Genomic DNA, 26,053 nt, shown 5'->3' with positions numbered 1-26,053 from the left:
ACTACGGGAATATCCCCTAAAATATGGGGCATATGGTCACCCTATATATATATACAAGTTTCTGGCCCATGAATGGCAGAAATGTTACATATCTGGCTATGGACAGAAAAGGTTGTGCACCCCTGTTGTAGATGATCAAGGTCAATTTTGGTAACTTTTATTGTAGCAGCGGATCGACAGGACACAGTGTAACAAAACACTATTTAATACTAATACACCAAAAAGGTGTTAGCAACTATACCACCCAGAAACATCTCCTTGCTATCTGGGTACAGAAGCCATTATCCCACAAGAGTACTGCTGACAGTACATCACAAGGTGCTAGCCTTTTTGGGCACAGAAACATTACCACTGGACCCTAGAAACAAGGAAAAAGGGTTGCCTATGGAAGAGGCGGATGAAGCTCAGTTGAAGCCCCAGGCACAAAAGAACATATTTGACACCTTAAATTGGAAAAAAGTGTAAAGTTGAGATTATGCGGGGCACTTCAGAAGTCTGGGCCCAGGGCACATGCCCAGTGCACCCGCTATTAAATCCACCTCTGCCTATAGGGATGAGTCCAGATTCACATTGGTACATGCTGATGGCTGGGTACGAGTTCAGTGCAAACCTCATGAAGCAATGGATCCCTCATGCCAGCGGGGTACCCTTTAGGCTAGTGGAATGACATTCTCATTTGGGGATTGTTTTCATGGACCAAAATGGGACCTCTGGTGCGTGACATTGTGAAGATCATTAACGACCACATGCTCCTTTGTAGTATTGCATCAGATATATCATTAATATATATCATCCCCATTTTTCAACCCGACAATGCAGTGTCATTGCTCCAGCATTGTATCCAAGTGGTTGGAAGGAAACTCCACTGACATTAACTTGATTTCCTGGCCAGCTAGGTCACCAGACCTGAATACAATCAAGCACATTCGTGATGCTATCAACAGAGATGTTTGAGCAGTTGATCCCTTTCTGCAAAATCTTTGTGAACTGTGGGAGACTTGCTGGAGTCATGGATCCATATGAAGCCCAAATGCTTAAGATGACTTGTTGAATCATTGCCCAGATAAATTATCACAGTGAAACATGGTGGATGGATGATACATGATAATAGACAGGTATAGTCCTCCCAACCACGAGATGAGACTTGGGTATATCATGTCATGACATGCTGGATGATTTTATTCAATTCTTTTAGATAAAACAATTGGGCATTGAGAATAGCTCATTGTGACTAAGCTTTTACTTTTAGCTTGTCCATCTAGAAAAATTTGAATCATTTGTCATGACATGTCATGGTCAAGTCTCTTTTCAAGGTTGGAGGACTATATCTCTAATTCAATTGCACTTCAGTGTATTTGGTATGGTAGGCCTTCTCAACAATAATTATATATTATAGCATTTTATTCAATGTGGTTTGGTTTTGCTTTTCATCTTGAAAACACCCAACCAGAAGTAGATGTGAAAAACTATTAGAGGAGATTAGAGTTGCTGGACGTTTGACATATAGCCATAGATATAATATAACCATAGATTGCACATACAGGGTTGTTTTTTGTTTCCTACACCTAACCACGTGACGAGTGGGTACTTTCACAAATGGTAAGAAAAATTCCTTGTTATTTCAATGGCCACTCCTTGGGTGGACACCATGAGTGTTTAAGAAATCGCTTGATATGCCAAAGTCCTGCTGTGCTTTTGGTAGCAATGTACCATTTATTAAAGGTGACAAGATCATCTTTCATAGGCGAGTTATATTTCCTTTTCGCATTAATATTTATTAATTGGACATTTTGTTTGGTGAAGTGTCCCATCGATAGAGTATTGACACACAATTTTGTTTTCGATGAAGCTTTTTTTTTGCTTTGTTATGTGCATTAAAGTACATTATTTATATAAATAAAAATGTTTATTGTTACTATATATTGATTTAAAATGAATATATTACAATTAACATTTTTTAAAATTGATAATTTTGTCTTTGAATGAGAAATACGTTTGGCGTGCAAAGTTGGAGAGCTTTTGACAGTTCGTCAGATGTCTATATTCTGCGTGTGGAATATCCATGAAAATGAAATTTTCAGCTCTTATGGCAAATTCATAGCCGTGGCTCAGCTAATTTTTTTTCTTGATGTTCTGGCCATGGCCTACAGGGCTCCAGCTTGTAAGCTCGGTACAATTCACATTTTCTATTTTTTTTTTTTCGCACTTAAAATCACACTAAACAGGGTCTAGCGAAAAATCTGGAGCCAGAGGCGTATATGAGGGATGGGAGTCATCGAAGGCTCATCCCCCCACTCCCAAGCCACCAAAAAATTAGAAAAAAGGAGTTAATATTTTGATTAAGAAATTTGAAATATCAAAAAAACCTATGTGCTATTTTAACAAATTTCAGTTAATTTAAATCCTTTTTCAATGGTGTGGTAACGCTCTCAAAATTTCTAGGGAAGAAAATTTTTTGTCCTTTCCAAAGGTAAATCTTGCGTATGCCCCTGTGTATTATGAACTGTGAAAAAAAAATTAAAAATTAAGAAGGAAAAAAGAAATTTATAATTCAAAAATAGAATTACTGCACTAATTTTGACTAGGAATTTCATCAGTGAAAAAGTTAGGTACCGTATAATTATTGCTCTTTTATATTAAAATGTATTTCAGCATTTAAATAAAGCCATGAATAACACGAATCTAAATTTTCTTCATGCATTACAAGGAATGAATCACAAATTACAAAGATAGTGCAGCAAGTTACAGATACCATGATCTTGTTATTAAATGGGGGGGGGGGAGACGTGAGTGCTTAAAGATTAAAGAAAGGGGGGCCGGACACTGGAGAAATAAAAAACAGTTTGCAGGGTTAGCATCACTAAATCACAGGAATTTTTTTAAGACACAAAAAAAAAACCCAAAAAAACAGCCGATAGGTTGCACTGGTACGAGCGACTTCCGTGAAAATATGCAAATGAGACAGTTATAACAACTTGTGCGCTGCTAATCCACAACCAGTTCACTGTTATAAACCATGTACGTTGAACTGCTGCACTCTGCCGTTACTGGATTTGTGACTCGCCTGCAATGCGTTATCCCCTGTGGTGGTGGTCACGTGGAACACATACTGCTGTAATAAACAATTTGGAGGCATTTTGTTTGTTATTTGTGTATCTTTTCTTTGATTCGTGTATAAGCACCACCTATTGACTGTTTTTGAGGGTTTTTTCCTGTCTTAAAAAAATTCCTGTGACTTAGCAATGCTAACCCTGCAAACCGCTTTTTATTTTGGTATTTTTTCCAGTTTTTATGAATTTAAGTTTCTACGGACTTTTTGCCCACCCTGTATATTGGTGAATTATTCGGGGACATAGCCCTCTCAAAAAGTTTATTGGAAGACTTGACCCTCTAAAAAATTTTATTAAATTATTTTTTCCCAAGTCCCGTCCCCCTTCTGGTTCCACTGCTCATGCCTAACATAATAAAGTAAAACCTTCACCCTAATAAGTAGTCACACTCCAGTTAAGTCGTCATTTTTCTCCAGTCCCATCTAGGCTTTCATAGATAACAATGTTATCAAACCATTTCTACTAATCATTTTCTAAATTATTTAGATAAATTAATTTTTTGTTGTTTCTGAAGTTATGATAGTAGCTCTAACGAGAGGTAGTAAAACAGCTTACCATGGACATGTAAAAATTTATAAATTTGGTGAGAAGTATACTTCCCACGGCCTTAGAAAGAGTTGAAATATCTGAAGTAATATTTTTGGGGTGTTATAGGCCATTAGGACATTTATCACAGATTTTGCAACATACTTTCTAAAAAATATGGCAATTTATGTGAAAAACTTGACCATTTTATCTTATTCTAAATATATTTTTTTCAATATATCAGTTAATTTTCATTCGGTTGAAAACATTTATAGCAGAAATAACAAACTGAATTACTTGTGAGCCTTCTTCTGTCCCTCCAACTATTCTAAAACCAAATCCACTTTCTTGGCGCATCAATGTAACATTCATCTCGATGTAACTTGGTAAGCCACCCAAAGGTGGAGGATGCAATCCTTGTCGTTGTTGGCTATGCAGGGCTGCTGATGAAGAACCTGAGTAAATCTTCTCATTTTTGCTCACAGCAGATACTGGTGAAGGATGTTCATTCTCAAATGAAGTAGTATGCTTTTGTCTAGTAAGGCTATCATAATGAGAACATGGTGAATGACTTGAATGATTAGAAGCATTTGCAAAATTAGAGTGAAATGGCTCACTTGAAAACATTTGGCCATTGCTGGTAACTTCACCATACTGACCAGATGTTTGACTATTATGCAGCCCATTTCTAAGAGCTCTTTCACCTTTTGAATTGCTTGGTGGTAGTCCAGTTGCATTCCACTCATAATGACTTCCAGATGCAGATGATTCACGAAAACTTCTATTATTTTTTGACGTCCAAGTTTGGCTTCCATGTGAAAACACACTATCCTCATAAGAGTCATCATTGCTTGTTTGAGCCTGGGATGGTACAGGTGGTGGTAATTTGATTTGTGAATAGCTGTATTGGCAATTGACTGATGGAGTATCTGGCAAAGAATTACTGGGACTCATGTTACATTTATTATCTTCTTTATTACTAGAATTCCCAGCCCAGTAAGTATCTCTCAGCTTACCAAGTGTAGTGTACCATGTTGGATTAGCATTTGAACGATCTGCAGAGCTGTAAGTTGTATGCAAGGTTGAGTTCGGATCTGGTCTCCATGATGTCTGGAGTCCAGGAAGTCTGTTGGAATTATTTTCCATGCCTTGGCCAGACATTTGAAGCTGCCTGGAATATTCTGAATTTCGAGAGTACGAGTCAGATCGATTAGAAAGAGATATATTATCGGTATTTGAAGGCTGATAGGAACGTTTGTCACTTGGATCACTGGAAGTACCAAGATTCTCAGAAATATGTGGTTTTGCCCAATATCGTGTGTCAACTAAAGGTGTTTTTGGCCTGTTAACATGCACAGACTCTTTATCACGAGAACTATAAAGATCAGCTGTAGGTGTTTTGCTCCTGTACAATGCAGGAACATATCCATCTGAAATAAAAATTACATATTAAAAAATTGTTACACTTTTTCTTTGATTAGTTTCAAATACCACACACACATGCACATGCATCATTCCTTCATTGATAATTACATACCATTTGTTCGATTAGGAAGAGCAGAGAAAGAATGTGAAGTAGTGCTAATACTTCTGTGCCCACCAATATCTTCAGCAGATTTCATCTGAGAAAAATCATTATTAAATTGTTAATTGTTTTCCCTGCTACATGAACACACATTCATTAATTACAAATACAGTGGATACCATTTATAACATTCTCACTTAGTACAACTCATTTTCATATGGTCCCAATTCTTACTAATAACCATTGAGGTTTCTGGTTTAAAGCATTTCCCACTTCTAATGCTTTCCCATGTTGAGAAATATCATAAACAGAAGATCCACTGTAATTATAAACAGTGTCCATATAAAACAAAGAACACCCAAGTTTATTCAACTACTAAAAACTTCTCCAGTGGTGGAAGAAATGATAGCCAGGAAAGAAATGGTGTTTAAAAAAAAGTAAGTCAGAATTTTTTGAAATTTATTTCGGAGATGACAAATACAATGAGAAATTATATTTTAAAAACCTTTATTTTAAAATATTTGAAAATTTGCAATACTTTCTTCATTAAAAAAAATTTTTTTTCTCTCATCATTACCATGCAGGTCTTACTTTTTTCTGTAAGAGATAGCTTTTCGCTTCATGACTCCAGGTTTGCAGAAAAAAATCATGTCAAATTATTCAAATTGTGTTTGAGAGGCTCCCATAAAAGATGCCTAGTCAAGAGGATAGGCAAATAACGTAAGTGACACAAGTAAAAAAGGGAGTGGCCTTGTATTTTTTTCATTTGCATGGTAATGATAAGAGAAAAAAACTGTTTTACTGAAAAAAGTATTGCAAATTTTCAAGATATCATTTCTCACTGTATTCATCTCATCTCTGAAAAAAATTCAGAACATTCTGACAGTTACTTGTTTTTAATTGCCTATTTTAACGTGGCCCTATAATTTCTTCCACATCTGTAGTTTGCCAATTATAAATTAGGTTGTTAAGAAACTATAAGGGAATTCTGTGAAACTGTGATGACACAAATATTCCATATCCACAGAAAATCTCTGCTTAATATCCCACAAAATATTTTAATATGGAGTGAAAATGGTACTTAAGAATTTCATAGATTAAAATTTTTTTTTTTTTAATTTAATAAAAATACTAAAATAAAATATCTTTATTAGAGAAATAAAAGGTGAACCAACACTCCTTTCAAAAATTTATAAAAATCTGAAAAATTATTGTGCTTTTATTTGGTAGTATTTGGTTTGTGTACACCAAAATTATTTTCAATTCATATTCTATTTGGAAACACAAACAAATCAGTTTATAGTTTATTAGTTTATGAAATTTGGGGGGGGGGGTTTATTTACAAGTTTCATCGATGAGGCATCACTGGTTGAGAATTATTATTCTACCTTGAGTTTTCGAGTTTCATACAGAGATTCAGATTAAAATGACAGAATAATATCCTATTCTGTCTTCTGGCAATGGCTCCTTCATCCTATTAGGATGAAATAGGCAGTACCACCTACCATGCATATTTTGGACAATTTTTTGTTAGCAAATAAAATTGGAATTCGTGACATGAATTTTTGTGCAAACTCATACAACAATTTGTTGATTTTTAAGAAAGTCAAAAGAAGATTTATTTTAAGTACAGCAAGTCCAGTGACTTTCTGTTCATCTGGTATTCATGTTTATTTGAGTTCTGTGGAACAATCTAATAACCATTGAGTGTGAAAGAAAATGTTGTATATCAAAGATTGAAGACAAATTGCCATTGATAGCAATGCTATGAAACATACTCTAATGGCTGAGCCTATACAATGTTATGAGGACTGACAGACTCTAAGGACTCATCTTTGAATGGAGAAAAGAAAAAGGGCTTTTTGTATTGTTTTGTCACAGAAGTCTGTCATTTTTGCTCTATCTACCTCAGATTTTCTCCTATCTGGCTTTCATTTAAACTGATCTTAGTCAAATTTTATTACTATAAGTATGAACAAATAACACCTATTTCATAATTTTTTTCTAGCAAGAGAACAAACAAAAGAAAGAGTAGATTAGTCAAATTAAAAATGCATTACATTACCAATCAAAAATAATTTATGCACTAGCCAAATTACTTAAAAGCCAAGAAAATTTTTCTCAAGAAAACTGATCCAAAATAATTTTCGTTTAACTTTTTTGGGGCCTTCTTGAGTGTTGGTAGACAGAACTGATAGACTACAATTTTGTAATCACATAAATAAAATTTTAGGTGTTGAATACCAATGCTTTAGTTGCCATGGTGACCTGGGATATGTCACACCCTGGATTAGTCATATATTTGCAATTAGCATAGCCACATGATATTTTATATTTCCAGTGAACTTCTAGCAAACCTCCTTACTGCCCCCCCCCCTTTACCAAACAATATTTTTTAGTATAGATGAAACATATTTAATGCTTTGCTAAAATATATTTCCATGGATTTATATGCTGAATGCGATAGACCTTATATTTATTTTTTGCCAAGGCAATTACTCTACAGCTCTAAAAAAGTATAGAAATATATTGCTTGAAAAATTATGACGCTTCTGCAAAAATATAAAATATATACTGTTTTTGCGACACAGTTTTTTGAAATTAAAAAATTTTCACAAAAAATTATTTGTTTCAATAACTAATATTGTTCTTGCTGCACATTTTAGCCTCAGTGAATCAAAAATTATATAAATTTTATGATCCTGACAGACATATTGTTGTCTCTCTCATCACTTGAATATACTTATTACAAATAATTTCTACCTTTGTAACTCTTTGCAATCCCCCTCGTTGAATGATAATATTTGCTGATTGACCACAGGGACACTCTTTAAGTATTTGAACAACATCAGTATGTGCCAATCCTCTGATATTTTGCCCGTTAATTTCAATTAATATGTCACCTTCTTGAAGATGTTGGCATCTGGGACGGTCTAGAATTTTTTTAACCTAAAAAACATACAAAATTTTTATTGTATAAAAATCCTAAGCATTTTGTGAACATCATAAAATGCAAACGTGATCACTCCTGCAAAGAGAATAGAACAAACAAAAGTTGAATTCAATGAGAAAATTTTATTATCACATCTCAAAAATTGATCACACTTAAAATTTTTTTTTATCTTAAGTATACAATGCAAACAAAAAGTTCATGGTATCTTTAGATAAGTTTGATTCAGATGAATTTAATGGTACCCATCCAATGAATGCAGACTTGTCAACTACTGTGAATTTTGTCCGTAGTTTCAATCCCCTATAGCCTGGACATGAAATCAGCCACCTTTGCAACATAGTGAAGCCCCAGGACAAGCAATGCATTGAGGACAGCCCCATAAGTTGGACACAATTGATGGTAATTGCTATACAAAGTTATCTAAGACCCCTCGCACACCAAGAGATTCTCTTCTCCCCAAGGCAGTGAAGAGATTAGCAAATGCATTAACCCTTTAAGAGGTTTTTAAAATTTTCCTGATCCGCATTATAACTGCTACATTAAAAATAAAAGCACATGAAGAACCCTAAATATTTCAGGGTGACCGAAATAAAGCAGATCAAGTTTGACGAGATATCTCAGGATTGCTGCTGTAAGGGTTGAGACAGCCTGCATGAAATTAATTTCCAAAAGAGTAGCAATCAAATCATACATTATGATAACTACACAAGTTTGTGGCCCATGAATGATCTCGTATATCTGGCCAGCAGACTGAAATATTATACACCCATATCATATGGCTATTGATAAGATAGAAAAACATATCATTGCTATCTGCCTAATACATGAATGGAGGAAAAAGATTTTGAAGGTTCTGGGATTATTTTTCATTGTAACTTTATACCTTAGAAATATACATTGTTTTCTCTAAAATATGTTTGTAAAATTTTTCTGTGTCAGTTTAAATACAGGTTTTCAAATTTTTTGTCATTTTAGTGGTCTTCAAATGAGGGGGTTGGCTTAATACACTAATATATACAGTAGTTTGTTTTATTATACTTACTTTTTGTCCAAATACACTATCTGATATAGTAAATCCGAATCCAGCCTTCCCTTTAACAATTTCTACAGATATGTATTCTGGCTTATTTGGCATGTGACATAAATCATGAACACTTGAAGACTGATCGCCACTTTCACTGCTTAGAAGATCAGCACTGTTGTGCCTATGAGATAAACTTGGGGGTTTTGCACTGAGGTCTGGCATTGATTTAGCTGAGCGTGTTTGTGAGTCAATAGAATCAATACTTTCCAGACAACTGCGATAGGAACTGCTGATATTTGGGTCATTAACAGTACCATTGCTGGATACAGCAAGTGTAGTAACAATTTCAGTATTTGGATCATCTGGATCAAATGGTAAAGGATATCCCTGACAAACTTGAAGATGAACTGTTTCACCAGGAGGTATTGATTGAAATAAAGAAACCACATCTTGATGAGAGTAGCCAAGAACACAAGTGTCATTAATGTAAACAAGCACATCTCCTGTAATAAAAAAAAACGTGAAATAATTGTATTATATGCTATATTTGTCCTAAATGCACCCTACAAGAGTATGGATTTAACCAGCACATTAAACAACAAAGACTTATCATTAGAGCCCGGATTATATGCAAATGCAGACATGCCAACATTGGCTTAAAGCTCATCATCACTGATGAATGTTCATCAGTAGTGAAGAATGAGCTGGTGCTGCCAAACGATACGGACACAAAAAACACTTTTTTGTGTTTGTATCGTCTGGATGCACCTGCTCATTCTTCATCCCCCAAAACGTTGCACAGAAATTCACGTCTGTAAGGAAAAGTTCGTGTGGCTATTGAAATCAATGATTGAAATTACTGTAATTAATTACATAAATGAATTATACATAATTAGTTACATAAATTATGATAATAACGACTATTATAAATAAGAAAACTCATCTCACATATTTGTCATCATTTTATCGTAACTTTTTAGCATTCAATAAAAGAGCTTGCTAAGATGCCAGTTTTTATTTGGCAAACCACTCAAAGATATAACAAGATTTTTCGATTTCATCTATAACTGCTTCTATTATGATAGCTTGTCTACGGATTGCATATAATACCAACCAAGCACAATACTTCTTTCGTTCTTAACTTCATATTTGTATGAATCTAATTTTTCCATAACAAACAATTTAAAAAATAAAAACTGATCACAGCTGGAATACCCTCCCTCCTTCATCAAGGGTTTTTTTCCCAAGCATTTCCATAAATTCTGTAACTATGCACTTCGAAGGTCACATGCGGCCAGTGGGCCATGCATTGAAAGCTACTTGACTGAAGCCTCTGAAGAACACATGAAAGAAAAAATGAGAGAGTGGACAGTATAAGTGAGCGTAAACATTACGAAAGTGATTGTTGGGGCCCAGGAACTATTGTTGCCTGATGATATTTTGCCAATTTCAGGCATTTGCCCAGCTCTGACAAACGTTTAAAAAAGCCTATGGTTCAATCCCAGTCCTGTTTGGTATATGTGCAAAATTTAGCGATGATTGGCTTCTGGCACAACTCACTAGGTAGGAAATTGCCCATGGTGATAGATCTGAGTTGTGCTCGGTTTAAAAAAAAGTATAAGTGAGCATGCACAAGTATATTCAGATCTGTGTCAATATTAGAAATGATTCGCTTTACTCTCTACCAACAGTAAAGTTTCACACCACACAAAGAAGATTAAGTCGTTTTCAAGGGAGTATGCATGCAGTACTTCAGAGATTTCAGGAGAAGCTGATATATTACCGATCAAAAACCAGCTTCAGCAGCATGCCACAAGACTGATGGAAGTAATAAACATTAACTGCAAGACTATCTTAGGTTGTAAAAAACAACCCACTCATGCCATAAGGGTATCAAATGGTGGACGGAGGAGCTCAAATAACAAAAAAGGCAAATACGGCCACGGAGAGAAAACTAAACCGTATGAAGAGGAATGGACAGGATATCCATGACAGTATGGCCTCCTTTCAAAGGGCTTGAGCACTTTTCAAATGAGCAGTAATGCAAACCAAATACAGGTCCTGGAAGAGGTTCTGCCGCAAGCTACTACGGCATGTGGTATGCCCTATAAGGCAGTATTTCGGCCCAGGTGAACGCAAATGCAACATCCAGTGCAGTCCGGCTCCACACCAAAAGATATAGCAGAGCAACATCTGGCAACCCTTTTTCCTGAGGTGTGTACATTAATAAATATCCAAAACGACCATCTGAACAGCCCTCTTGCATAGCCACCATTTCAAGAACATGAGGTCTTACAAATAACACAGGGTGATTCAAAAAAGATGGGAAAACTTTAAGAAGTGATAATTCACAGTGATAATATGAATCGCAAATGCACTAGCACGTTTCAAAATGGCTGCTCCACAAACGTTAAAATGGCATTTATGTTGAAATTTATCGGGAGAAAAAGAATACAGTGCATGCAAGTGTAACCTGGGGAAAAAGGAGGAACCATATGCAATGGGGCCGTTCAAGTATTACGTAAGCAATTTTTTAGCCATTTTTACCCCCCCCCCCCCCCCGTCAGCAAAAGTCAGCAAACCGCTGACCCCTCCGCAAAATTTCGTCATCAGCTCTGCCCCTCTGAATCCTAACTCATATTTTCATAAAGGGTGGTTGATGACGTAAGCATTACCCAAACCCCCCTTCCCCCTTGTCATCAAAAGTCAGCAAATCGGAACCCCCCCCCCATTGATGATGACGTAATACTTGAACGGCCCCAAATCTGCATCAGTGAATAAAAGGCACGGGCGTGCCTTTTATTCGTGCCTATATAGAAATGTCCTATCCACTTGTCAATACAAGATTCATTGAGAAACTGGTTATTTGTGGAGATGAAGATTATAAGAAAGAAAATTCATCACTGCCCCCACAGGGACTCGAACCCCTAAGAGCCTTGACACCTGGTAGAGCAGTCGTCTGGCAAACGAGAGACCGGGGTTCGAGTCCCCGTGGGGGCAGTGATGAATTTTCTTTCTTGTAATCTTCATCTCCACAAATAACCAGTTTCTCAATGAATCTTGTATTGACAAGTGGATAGGACATTTCTATATGCAATAAGTTATTGGTTGGATTTTTTAAGTTTTATAAACGTTTTGTAAAAGCTCTTTGATAAAATATAAAAAATTCAAAATTGGTTGAATTTTTCAAGTTTTATAAAAAATCTTCTATCAAACTTTTATAGTGTAATCCTGGCCTCAGGCTGGGAAAGTTTCATGAAAATTCTTTTATAAAACTTGAAAAATGGAACCGATAAATTTATTGGTTGCATTTTTCAAGTTTTGTAGAACTATAAAATTTTTATAGTGTAATCTTGGTTTAAGGCAAAATTATGATGTGAATATTTCTAAGCAAGACATTTTGGAAGTCTCCCCCTCCCCCTTTTTTCTACTTGCAAAGCCTTTGATATCAAACAGATTTTTTTTTTTTTTTTTTTTTTTTTTTCTTTGGGACATCATTGGAAGTTTTCTTTCATATTTTCCATAAAGCCAGATCTTAGATTTTTTTTCAAAATCTTTTGAAAATATATTAAGATATTTTCTCCCATCGACTGCTTGTAAGGATCAAACCAAGGCATCTTTATACCCATACCTAGGGGCTCTAGATTAAACCACAAAAGGGTGGCTCTAGACCAGTGTTTCTCAACTGCCGGCCCAGTACTGGGCCCTGGCATCAGTCAAATCGGGCCATGAATGGTTCACCATTTCATTTTTATCCATTTATTTTCCATAGTCATGCATATGGCCGGGCCTGGCACTCATAAAAACGAAATCAACCGAGCCGTGAGCTACCAAAGGTTCACTGCTCTAAGCTGCATAACCTATGAGTACCGTATCAAGGGTGAAAAATAAAAATAAATACAAAAATTAAAAAAACAGTTTTACACAAAATTTGAAACTATGAGCGTACTGGACTGAACGATTCATAGAGAAGACCGTGATTTTTGACACATTTCATCAGGCTGGGAACACAGCAGCAAGTTTTCTGGTGTGGCTTATACGCCAGAGGGGCGCCGAAGAAGGTCCAAGCTTACTTGATGTAAATTGCACGAAATCTCGTTCCAAAAATCCAGCATTAACGTGATCTCTAGTTTGCAATATATTATTAGTTTTTCTGCATTTGTGCCATCCTTTTGAGATGGTCTTCAACTGTACAATCAATCGAAAATTCTAGGGTTTTTGCCGAATACTTGATGCTGGAAAAAAATTTTGTGAATAAAAAAAATACATTTCAATAAATTTTTGTGGTGCCCCTTTTTTCCTGATGCCCTAAGCACGTGCTTATTTTGCTCAATGGTTAAATCTTGCCCTGGGTACAGACAAGTAAAGAAAGAAAAGTTCTTTTTTTGTTCATCCAGTCTAAATATCTGTTTTGCCCTACCCATATAATGTCTGCCCCAATGTAGGGTGGCTACATATTGTTATTGTTCTTTTCTGTTGCTACTCACCCATCAAAAAAAAGGATGAATAAAACCTGAGAGAGAAGAAAAGAAATATTGAATGCCACAGCTTCTCCAAAGCCTAGATTTTAGGGGAAAAAAATCGAAAAAAAGGTCTCTGGAGAATCAAAAAAATCTGTGACCTTCACTCAAATTTTGTGACTTTTGCAGGACTTTGTGAATTTCCCATGTTTGTAGACACCCTGTAAACCAGGCCATGCTTTGTTTATATGATGTACATCAACTTTAGTGTTGTATTTTCACATACAAGTGATGTGTGAATAAAAACTTTAAACATGTTTTGCGAAGAATACAATTTTTGACATTTTACTTGAGTTTGAAATATAATTTCTTAAAATCTATTCTCATTGTATCATTACGAAATTCTCATATGATATTTTACTTTATATCAGAGGCGCAGACATGAAGAAAACACTGGGGGTGCTGAAAGTTGCTGGTCATCCCGTATATAAGGGATACAGGACTCAAGCACATATGCAGAAGAGGGAAGGTGCATTGCATTCTTTTTTCAGAAATTATTGGGAGGGCTCTGCCTAATTACAAAATTTATTGGGGGGGGGGGGGGAGCTCAAATGGTTCCAGTACCTATGCTATATACAGTAAAAAGTTGATAAGTCGTCACCTCATGTTATTGAAAAATTATGACGGCTAAAGTGGAATGATGATTTAACCGAAGTGCCATGAGTTTCAAGGTGCAACATTGTGAAAGCATGTAAATTTAAAGTAATATAAGATTTATTAAAATTGCAATATTCAATATTAATAAAATTTATAGATTGCAAAAGAAAAAAAAATTGAAATTTTTACCTTTTTAGACCTCTTATTACTTAACTTATTGTGTTAAAATACACTGGTACACTTTGATTTATACTAGTAATTTTTAATTTAGACTAATCAGAGCAACTGCTAGAATAGTTAGCTTTCCTTCACATTAGAACTACTGCACATTAATTTTACATGCATATGAAAAATTTAATTTTAGTGTTTTAATTCTTTATCAGTAGTTCATACAAGGTAATCTTGGTAAAATTTATCAAGTTAATTGATTTGTTAAATGTTACAAGTTAATTGATTTGTTAAATGTTACAAGTTAATTGATTTGTTAAATGTTACAAGTTAATTGATTTGTTAAATGTTACAAGTTAATTGATTTGTTAAATGTTACAAGTTAATTGATTTGTTAAATGTTACAAGTTAATTGATTTGTTAAATGTTACAAGTTAATTGATTTGTTAAATGTTACAAGTTAATTGATTTGTTAAATGTTACAAGTTAATTGATTTGTTAAATGTTACAAGTTAATTGATTTGTTAAATGTTACAAGTTAATTGATTTGTTAAATGTTACAAGTTAATTGATTTGTTAAATGTTACAAGTTAATTGATTTGTTAAATGTTACAAGTTAATTGATTTGTTAAATGTTACAAGTTAATTGATTTGTTAAATGTTACAAGTTAATTGATTTGTTAAATGTTACAAGTTAATTGATTTGTTAAATGTTACAAGTTAATTGATTTGTTAAATGTTACAAGTTAATTGATTTGTTAAATGTTACAAGTTAATTGATTTGTTAAATGTTACAAGTTAATTGATTGTCAATTTAATATTAACCACAAGGTGATATTGAGCACAAGGTCCACTTTGAGGGACTTGTGGAAGGCCCGGGGTAGGAAAAAGCACACATTAGACCTCAACTTTTTAAAAAATGTATTGTTTTTCAACGAAGATATTTTGTTTAAATTTGAAGCCTTAAATTAGTGAGGGTCCATGCAGAAATCATGTCTAGCTCAAACAGTCCCCTAACGTTTCAAAAACTTTAGTCGGCAAATGACCTTCTCCAGCATAACTTTCGTTACTTGAACTGTTCCGTTTTGGTACATAAGGCTTTTGTAATGACTTTTAAGCATATGGCAATGTTGTTAACAGTTTGTTTTTTTTTTAAAGGGAGCCATAAAATTAATCTGTTCCTCTCTCAAACTTTTTCATAGTGACGAATTAACTGAAATGTGACTAGTAAACGAGGGTGGTTTAATAACATTGTTGTCTATGAAAGCTAGATGGGCCTGAAGAAAAACGACAACTTAACTGGAGTGATGACTTATTAGGGTGACGACTTAACAAGGTTTTACTGTATATTGTTAAGGTTGTGAACCAAAACCTAAAGTATATCACACGTATTTGTTTAATTGCAGTGTTTTTATACACGATATATAGAATTAAATTTTTTTTTAAAATTCACACTACATTACACATGAGTAGAGCCTGGATTATATGCATTTGCATATTTTGGCCCTTTTTTTTAGCATTAATGCATATAAATGTATAAAGTAAAACAATTTTCAGAATAACTGCATATTTTTGAAGGTTTATTTAAGCTCAATCACTTTCTTTTATAATTTTTCAAATAAATATTGTTCATAATATTTTCTTAATATCTGTTTTTTTTCCACATGTGGGATTTAGCAAATTATAATAGAGATGTTTATAATTTGCTACAGCATTTTCCAAACATCAACCGTTTTATTGTAATGCTTTTCTAGAGATACTGTTTGTCAAAATGTGTTCAATTTTTTTTTTAATTATAGAAAAAAATTCTTGTTAGTAGTATTTCGTTACTGAGCAGCTACAACAAACTCGAAATTAAAAACACCAAAATAAAAAATATGTAGAAGTTATTTGCATATGCAGTATATATATGTGGGGATATTTTTTTGTAAATTAATATGCACTGAGGAAATAAAAAAAAATACATTTTAAAAACATATATCAATAAAAAATTCAAAAAAAGCAGATTTTCTCATTTTTGGTACATATTTTGAAACATTTTTCAGAATTTTTAGTGCATATTTTGGCATTTTCAAGTGCATATTTTTAGGCATATTTCGCCACTTGTGGTGCATATAATCCAGGCTCTACTTATCACTCTTAAGGTTTATTATCAATAAGCAGGACAACGTTTTGTCGAAAAGGGAAGAATGAGCATGAAAACCAAAGATAAGAAACTTACCAAAACTGGCCCGAATTTTAAGAAATTGTTAATTTAGCCCCTGCTTATCTTTCAATAAAAACTGTTTGAGTGTGAGGATAATTACTGGAATTTTTATTTTTCTGTGTTGTATTAACTTTTGGGGGGAAAAATGGCCAAACAAAAAGTTTTAACTGTCAAGGATAAAACAGAAATCATAAAATCGCTAAATAAAAAAAACATATTTTACACTAAGAAAAAGTTAAAAAAAAATATTTTGCAGTTCAAATATAATGTTATATACACTTCCTATAAGCACTTGAATTTGGATTTCTTTAACTTGAAAATGGATTTAGCGAGTGACTAGATTTAACAAACATTTTCGCTGTGAACTAATTCCTTCTCTTTTGAGCAATTCCATAGGATCCCATGCTTTATCTGTTACTATTTCCTCCCTCCAGTACACTCGATTTCCCACTTTGGGAAACAAGTATAAACAGTAAATCCTTTGAGAACAGTCCAGGCTAAAACAAATGTGACTAGTATAGGTCTAACTTAAAGACATATCATCTAAAAATGCAAAAGTTCTGAGGTATATTGTATTGTCCTGCCATTTTAAATATGAAAAAATCTTTGTATTGAATAGCAAAGGAATAAAGAGATAAACTAGTTATGAAAAAAAAATTTACCTGTCTTTAATTTACCATCCTGCCAAGCTGGACCATTTGGAACAACTGCTTTGATCTGCAAAAATTCCTCAATATCTCCATCATCACAGCCAACAATAGTCAGACCTAATCCTCTAGAGCTTTTCACTAATGATGTTTGAACCATTTTCCCATTTAGCTCAGAGGGATTACGAGTAAATACATATGGAGGGTGATGAGGACCACGTCTATGAGCTGAAACAAAATAGTTAACATTTTTTATATCCTGATCAGAAAATCAGTCAAACTCCCATAATGACAATGTTTATTCAGTTATTAAACACTGAGTACAAGAAAAAACCAAAAATATCAATGAAAAAAAAATATACACCAGCCTATCTACATTGGCTAGTGGAAAAAGGATTGAGAATTAATTTTATTTTTTAAAAATTCAGATGACACATGACAGTATAAAATAAAGCTTCTGTATCAAATCTAGCACAGAGAAACCTGCATGAAATGGAATGTCAAGAGACTGAAATAATATTCAGTTTCTCATTCTTCACAGCAGTGCATCAAAGCAATAATAATTGATGAAACTATCTTTTGATTCCATTCAAGACAGGTTCCCGTCTCGGGAAGGTTTCACTGTATCATCTGCTTGGGGGGGGGGGGAATTGTAGGTGAATTTGGCCATTCATTTTGCTGGAATAAAACACAATTTTTTTTTAACAAGTATAAATGACAATTTTTCCATCCACATAAAATGTAATCTATTTCTGCTGAAAAATATCAGCCACAAAATTTGATGATAATTTGCAGAAGCATATAAAATGTTGCAGCAAGCACATGTAGAAGATGTTCTATCACAATCAGCAGTGTTTTGGCAAGATCAGTTTTGCGACCTACAGAACTATTTATTTTTCAAAATTGGTAAAACCAGTGATGCAATAAGTGCATTTCTAACAGGACTGTAAATAGGTTTGCATGACTCATCTAGGAAGCCCTGCAAATCAAGTTTTGGTTGTGACCCAAAGCTCAAGAATCTTTGGCTGTAAGTCAATTCGTATGACCTTTCTTGGAAGCCCCTCGGAATCAAGTTTGGTTCGTGACCCACAGCTCAAGAGTTGCTGGCTGCAAATGTATTATTGTACAACCCATCTCGGAAGCCCCTGAAGCCCAAGTTTGGGTTGCAACCCATAGGTTAAGAATCCCTGGGCTATGGGTTAAGGAAGAACATAATTTGTTTTCAAAGCAAGGTGGTTCAGATGTTCTTGCTAGCACAGTAATGACACACTATGGCATCATGCTAAACACAGCTGTTGCCATTGTTTCAGAAGGTCATTGAGTAACAGTGAATGAACTGGCTGAAATTTGCATCTTTCTCATGGCATATCTACCATGCTGCAAGTCCTTCCATTGTTACTCAGTGATTGAACAATGGTAGCAGCAGTGCCCATCATGATGTCATTTACTGACTCTCAAGAACATTTGAACCATTGTACATAGCACAAACAAAATGAGTTAATCCCGAAGACATTTGAATCTCTAAAATGCTGTTAATTACTGTGAATTTGAAAAAAAGACATGAAATAACACAAAAGAAACACAGATTTCTCAAGATAAAAAAGAACATTTTTGCATTTTATTCTGTCAAATGAATCCCCAGACTTAATTATAATTTTTTCTCCAAGCAGATACCAGGGCTGATACTAAAGCTTTATCGTTCTGCCATATATTGCCTATATGCTTTTGAAAAATAAATTTATTTTTTCTTGCTGTAGCCTTAATATATCATTATATTATAAAAAAAAAAAGGCTATACAGAATTTACTTTTTCAATATTCTTTTAATTTTGTTTATTTTTTAAAGGGTGGTTTTTTTTCTTTTTACTAACTTTAACTGAATAATAAAATTACCATTATTATATACAGAACTTGAATGGTTAGATAATTTAGCACTTTGAACATCCACAGTCTGATTGTTAGCACAACTTTGCATGGCTGCAGATTGATCTGAAACCTTTGAGATAATATTGGTATCACTTTCTGCAAGGCTTCCTCTCTCTGAAGATGTATTGGCATTTTCTTCATTCCAAGATGGATTTGCATTTTTCTGATTGTCATTCACACCTATAAAATAAAATGTGAATAAATAGTAATTTATGATGTACAATATTTATGCCTGCACAGGGCAATTCGAAAGTTAGGGAAAAATTCATTTCTTTCGAAGTAATTAATGCATAACAATCAGGTAAGCAGAGACACATGAAATACCATGGTTTATTCAGCGCATTTATTATTATCAAGGGGAAAAAGAATAATTTTAATAATGCCCAATAGGTGGAGCTAGAGAGCAATGGCATCCACAAATCTGACATAGCTCCATATTCAGTTGCAAAATTCATAGCAGTTAAATGGTGATAGACCATCAGGGAAGAAAACAAAATTATTCCAGCTGGAAATGGTTCCACAATCAGAAGATAATCATCAGAATCTTTTGCTTTAAATGAATCGGAGGAAGAAAAAAAAATGAAAGAGCAAAGGTTTCCTAAAATCAAATCAGAAGCAAATAGATAGATTAATTTATCATTAAATGTTGCTCGAAAACATAACAATGACAATGCATTTTCTAACTTCGACAATAGTGCCTAACATGGGACAGTGTCTCAAAAGTTTATACAAACTTGATTTTTTTCTACTCAAGTCGGGATGTAATTAACAATAATACGTTACAGTATGGGATTTAACATTAATGGAAATAAAAAAAGATTGAACTGGCATTTTACAGAAGAGACCTTACCTAACATTGCCTAAAATCAGATAACCCTCCTTCCCATGTCTAAACTTAATTATGGTGCAAACCTTAATATTTCACTAAAAAACTTTTTTCAACCGAAGCAAGTTCTACATTGCTGAAACTAATCATGAAATATTAACAAAGAAATGTGATAACCTGCTTCAAATATAACTAGCAACGCCCATCAGAGCTAAGAACATAATAAAACTATTTCTTTAATCATTCCAAGTATAAACGCTTGAAATTAAGTCCGAAATAAAGAAAAATTCATTCAAATTTATGTACACACTTACAACTGGTCTTTTTAGCTTGTGTAACTGGATTTTCATACTGAGTCTTCTTGTTGACATGACTACCAAAAGAAAACAAAATCAATAATCGAAATAAACAAATATTATCAATACCTAAAACATTTACTTTTCTTGACTTGAGTTTGTTTTGTTTTCATTATTTTTCTGAAATTTTGGGCCACTATATATTTTTTCCTTGATCGTAGTGCTGAGGATATGAATGTTGTTATTTTCACAAGAAAAAACAGAGTAAGGTAAAGTTTTATACCAATACTGCCAAAGCTTTCAAAGAACTGTAGAAACTTAGCTTTTTATAGCATAATGACTCGGGCATTTTTTGTATGATTTCTGAAACAAAACTGTTTACTGAAAGTCAGGCAGCAACGGGCATGAACTTCATACAGAAAACTCTGTTATTGACCACTGGAAAAAATAAAAATTTATTTGCGGTATTGTTTCTAATTTTTTACTCATCATTTGGCGATGTGAATAGTTAATGTAATGGACTGTATATAGTGTAATGCTGAAGTAAATATAGTATCTATGTATTTTTACTAAATAATGTATCAAATCAAGTGATAATTAATTATTACTTACTAATTAATAATTACTTTGTTTATTTAAAAAAATTATTTACTTTATTTTCAATTGATTACATTTATTTTATTTCAATCACACAAGATCGTTACATATTTTTACACATTATATCAATTGAACCTGTATTAAGCGGAAACCTGTGTTCAACGTGAAAAAATCTCGGTCCCTTGCGATTCCATTGAAGATAGGTTTTACTTTATCATATTTTCCTGATGAATTTACAGCGATATATTATTTTGCTGGGAAAACATGCCGAACATAATAAAAGAGGAAATTGTAAATTTTTTAGGGGATTGCATCAAGTAACCATATGACATGAATTTAAAAAAAAAATTAGTACTAATGACATAAATCTTCACGCATTCCCAAGATATCTATAAGATCCGTCCAGGAATTTGTTAGTATTAATAGACATCAATGCCCAAACCAAAATTTGAACTCAGACCTGCACAGTCAAAGTTTAACACACTGACTCCCAGCCAGCTTCCCAGGACATTTCTGTATTTGCAATAAATTTCAAGTCCCAACCTCTTTTACAAAAAATGCACCGTTTTTCAATGAAGCCTACTTGAATTTTCATTCTTCACTAAAATCTAGGACTAAAACTATCTTGCCAACTTATAAATTATATTATGTCAATTACAAATACCATATATATAATGTTCACACATATTTGTTGCGTTAAGCTGGGTCTACATCCACAGTTCTGAACAGCAGAAAACCGGTTTCGAGGTAGAGCTGTGCATAGCACAGTCGATGTGAACAGTGAACAGAGCAAAATTATTTATCCTCACTCTTTTTGCAGTGGGATCCACCAAGAGTGAGTACATCAAAGAAATTGTCTTATTTGTCAGTGTTCTATTAGTACAGTGATTTCTCCTTCTGATATACATCACTGTTTGGGTTGCCACTGTTGTTCAGGATTGTGGAAAATCATGGGAAAATTTCCACTTGGCAAGTTAAATAGATGCTGTGGAATGTGTGAGAAACACAATAACAAAATTGAATGGTAACATTTATTTATCTATGTAATGATCACGACTAGCACGTACTCTACATGAAACAAGCTACCCAACCACTCAAACCTTGTTCTATTCAAAGCTGTTCTGCTACTCTGTTTTAAGCCGATATCAGTTTTTGCACATTGTGGTGTTGTGCAGCATGATTGCATGGACTCAGCTTTAAACACTTTCTTCGTAGAATCAATCCACTATAATTAGCATTAGTGCTGTATTTCCAGCTATTAGCTATTTCAGTAGCAATTGGCAGCTTTGCCTACTTTTGACATCATTTTTGGCAACAATTAGTGATTTTCCATATCTTTCTAAATGAAACGTGATAAGCCAAGGATTGCAAGGGCTGATTTTTTTTTTGGGATTTTTCATTTACGCAAAGCACAATGAGAACGTTTAGAGATTTTTCTATAAAAATATGAAAAATCAGAAGAATCAGGTTTCTCACTGGAAGATTATAATATGACTAGAAAATAGGGACGCTTCAGGGTAAATTGGGCACATTGGCACCTATTTGAAACTGAAAAACCAAAATATGCTCTAGATCAGTTTCCCAATTTTTTTCTCACCCGTGGACCACTTTAAACCATATTTTTTTTCTCGTGGCCTATCTTAATTAGATCCCCAACACACATCCAGGAGTGTAACCCTTTTATAGCTATTAATTTTTTTTTTTAATTCTAAGTGAAATCTGCTTTTTCCAAATTATAAGCAGCTTTTCATTTTTCTTTGAAAACTTGTGGTTGCATGATTCTACAACAAGGCACCAGCAGCCAACAGTTCTTTATTACATTGTTTTTTACATCACAAATTCATTATAGAGGGGCATTTGGAAAATACTGGCCTGAGGGCCCAGTCCCAGGATGTGAGGGTCATGACAAGTTCACTATTTCAGATTTCAGCATGCTTGATGAAATAAATAGTTTGATCAAAATGCAGCCGGTTTATACTTTTTCTCAAACAGAAAAAAAAAAACCCTTAATTATATTTGATACTTTCATCAAAAATATCTTATCTTGTTGTACTCACTCAATATAATATGTTCCATAATGTGGATCATCTATTTTTTCCCATCCATAAGGAAGCTCTGAAATATGCAAAAATGTTATATTGTAAATTGAATGTTCAAACAAAATAACTGAATCAATTTTCTTTACTTGACATTATTGAATTTTTCATCACATAATTTAAAAAAAACTAAAACCCCTTAATAAAATTAGAAGATCCTTATTTCTGATGCTGAAAATTTAAATCTAGACTTATCATTAAAGTGAGGCAAACTAAAGTTGAGAGCGCTCTACCAACCTGGCTGAAGGTGACAAATACCAACCTTCATTGGATGTTATCACCCAGACCTTCTGACCATGCATCTGGTCTACTGACACTATTTACACAAATTGCATACAACGTTATTTACATGTTACACAGTTTTCTTGTAACCCGAGCATCGGTTTTCCTGCCTCCATCTACCAACAATTCTCCAACTCATTCTATCAGTCATATGAGGAGGTCATTACTCATTCTACTGCAATGCTTAGGAAATTTAATAAAATTTTATGACATGCTATGAACATTGTTGACGTGACACCATCAAAATCTTACATTATTATTATCACTGGAACATATATTTCCCAGTTCTGGTTGAGTAAACATGGCAATTGGCTTAAAGCTCATCAGTAGCAATTAATGTTCAGCTTTGCCATGGGGGTACCCCTAGGACAACATAATCATAGTACAATAAAAAATTTAATTTTTTTTTAATTTTAATTCAAAGTTCATTAAATACAGTACCTCAGTGGCACTGGAACCTATAGGGCTCCAGGCTACATGAGCCTCCCCCACCTTCCAAAACAACGTTCTGAGGTCGCAGAGTCCTTTAATAATTCATGAATATTCAATGCAATCCCAACCTGCATATGCCCTTGTGGGCCGTATATATGGACATCTAGCAATCCTAGACCCCTATCCCTGTTTTCTTCATATCAGGGCACCTACGATGAAACATTCTTTCTGACGCAAGTTCAGCGTTCTCAACCATGCACTATGCAAATGAAGCTGGGTCCAGACCCGCTGCACTGACCCATTCAAAAACCTGTTTTTAGCCCACATCGTGGGAGGTTTTAACAGAAAAAAGGTTTTTGCACACTTGGGCATTGAGTAGAGCCAACACCTTCTATAGCAGAAAGCCTCCAACAAAGCTTTGACATCACTGAAGTCCCCCATTTCATCTGCAGCCATTGAATATAGCAGTCCGGCATATGCAAAATCTTCACCTTTTTTGTAGTATATGCAATGACTATAGGTGAAATGGATGACTTCGGTGATGTCATGAGCTTTGAGTGGAGGCTTTCTGCTATACAAGGTGTTGGTAGAGCAGCAGGTTTAGACGTGGCTTTACAGATTGCCTTTCGTGCAAAGGCAAAACAGATCGACTCGGAGTTCGTATTCTCTCAAACTCTCTCACATGCATATACAAATTCATTGTTATGGTAAAGATCAATGTAATTTTATAAAAAAAATAATAAAAAATAAGTAAAACACCACAAGAAACTCAAAGACCCAATTTTTTTAAACCAATTTCCATAGTATTGAGAGTCTCGCATAGCTCTATCATTAATTGTGGCCATCCGTAGAAACTATCCACAATTCGTAGCAGTTGGCAACTCTGTGATTGAGTATTTTTGGAGAAATTTAAAAGACTGTTCAATCTCCCAATTTTTGACACCTGTGCATATGATTTTTATTCAATGAGTTGAAGAACTTGTTCAGTTTCTGGCGCTCGATCAAAATGGAGACTCAAGGATCATCCACATATAACATCAAAATTTGCATACAAAAATGTAATAATTACATATCGGACTAAGCCACAGACAGGCTAATAGGAGAATGAAGGTGCTACTCACCATCATCATTACACTCTGACACACTTTTCTTGTTCTTGGATAAGCGTGGATCTAGCCATTGTGATGTTCCTGTGTTATGACTGGGAAGAAAAACAATGAAGATGTATATCACATAATATAATGTATAAACATGTGTCTATCACATATCATAATCATGTGTGTGTCAGTTAAACAACAGTTTTTAAAAAAAAAATCAAGATCGAGATTAATCAATAGTTGATAAATCAATTAGTTGAAATTTTTACATTTGAGAATGAAATTGATTTTAGATTAAATGTCAACTTTAAACAACAATTTTATAACCAATAACATCTCGATGTACCACATTTCACTCCATATAATCATTAGATGCAATATGCTAAAAACAAAATCTGAATATTTTAGTGCACATTATATGCTAATGCATATTATCTCTACAGCATTTTTTCTAAGAGGTTGAAATAAATGAAATATTTTTAAAAATCAATTTTTTTTTTTAATAATTTTGAAAGATGTATGATAGAGGGAGTATATAAACTGAAGAGCCAAAAAAACTGGTACAAGCATGCGTATGCAAATAAAGAGATATGGAACCAATCAGAGTACGGCGCTGCGGTCGGCAACGCCTATATAACACAACAAGTGTCTGGCATAGTTGTTAGATCGGTTACTGCTGCTACAATGGCAGGTTATTGAGATTTAAGTGAGTTTGAACGTGGTGTTATAGTCGGCGCACGAGAGATGGGACATAGCATCTCCGAGGTAGCAATGAAATTTGGATTTTCTCGTACGACCATTTCACGAGTGTACCGCGAATATCTGGAATCTGGTAAAAAATTAAATCTACGACATCGCTGCGGCCGGAAAAAGATCATGCAAGAACGGGACCAACGACGACTGACGAGAATCATTAAACGTGACAGATGTGCAACCCTTCCGCAAATTGCTGCAGATTTCAATGTTGGGCCATCAACAAGTGTCAGCGTGCGAACCATTCAACGAAACATCATCGAAGCCGAAGGCCCACTCGTCATGGGCGGAGATACGGGGGGCGTGGGGGGGGCAATGCCTCCCCAGCATCAAAGGTGAAATTGACTGATCTAATGTATATATGCATATGTGAATTGACATCATCATCATCGTGCCCCCCCCCCACAAATAATGACCGTGCCCCCCAGACTTCCAAGTCTATCTCCGCCTATGCCACTCGTGTACCCTTGATGA

General features: G+C 34.4%; 1 protein-coding gene across 2 annotated transcripts in view; it reads right to left on the bottom strand.

Moving 5' to 3' along the window:
- LOC149065614 (membrane-associated guanylate kinase, WW and PDZ domain-containing protein 3-like) overlaps positions 1-26,053 on the bottom strand; it is a 130,901-nt gene that overhangs the window by 27,714 nt on the left and 77,134 nt on the right. For both annotated transcript variants that reach the window (XM_089253973.1, XM_089253972.1), the window contains 9 exons: positions 24,851-24,930; positions 22,977-23,034; positions 20,341-20,399; positions 19,168-19,380; positions 17,291-17,503; positions 9,156-9,640; positions 7,924-8,109; positions 5,173-5,257; positions 3,933-5,065 (listed from right to left, as the gene is read on the bottom strand). In XM_089253973.1, coding sequence (XP_089110099.1) covers positions 3,933-5,065; positions 5,173-5,257; positions 7,924-8,109; positions 9,156-9,640; positions 17,291-17,503; positions 19,168-19,380; positions 20,341-20,399; positions 22,977-23,034; positions 24,851-24,930 — 2,512 coding nt within the window. The remainder of the gene's footprint in view (positions 1-3,932; positions 5,066-5,172; positions 5,258-7,923; positions 8,110-9,155; positions 9,641-17,290; positions 17,504-19,167; positions 19,381-20,340; positions 20,400-22,976; positions 23,035-24,850; positions 24,931-26,053) is intronic.

Source organism: Pholcus phalangioides, unplaced genomic scaffold (assembly GCF_987345545.1).
Source record: "Pholcus phalangioides strain wild (caught in Gottingen) unplaced genomic scaffold, Ppha-v1.0 ptg000039l_1, whole genome shotgun sequence".
In the NCBI taxonomy this organism is placed as follows: domain Eukaryota; kingdom Metazoa; phylum Arthropoda; class Arachnida; order Araneae; family Pholcidae; genus Pholcus; species Pholcus phalangioides.
Note: the sequence above shows the minus strand (reverse complement) of the source record. Positions and strands in the feature narration are given on the sequence as shown.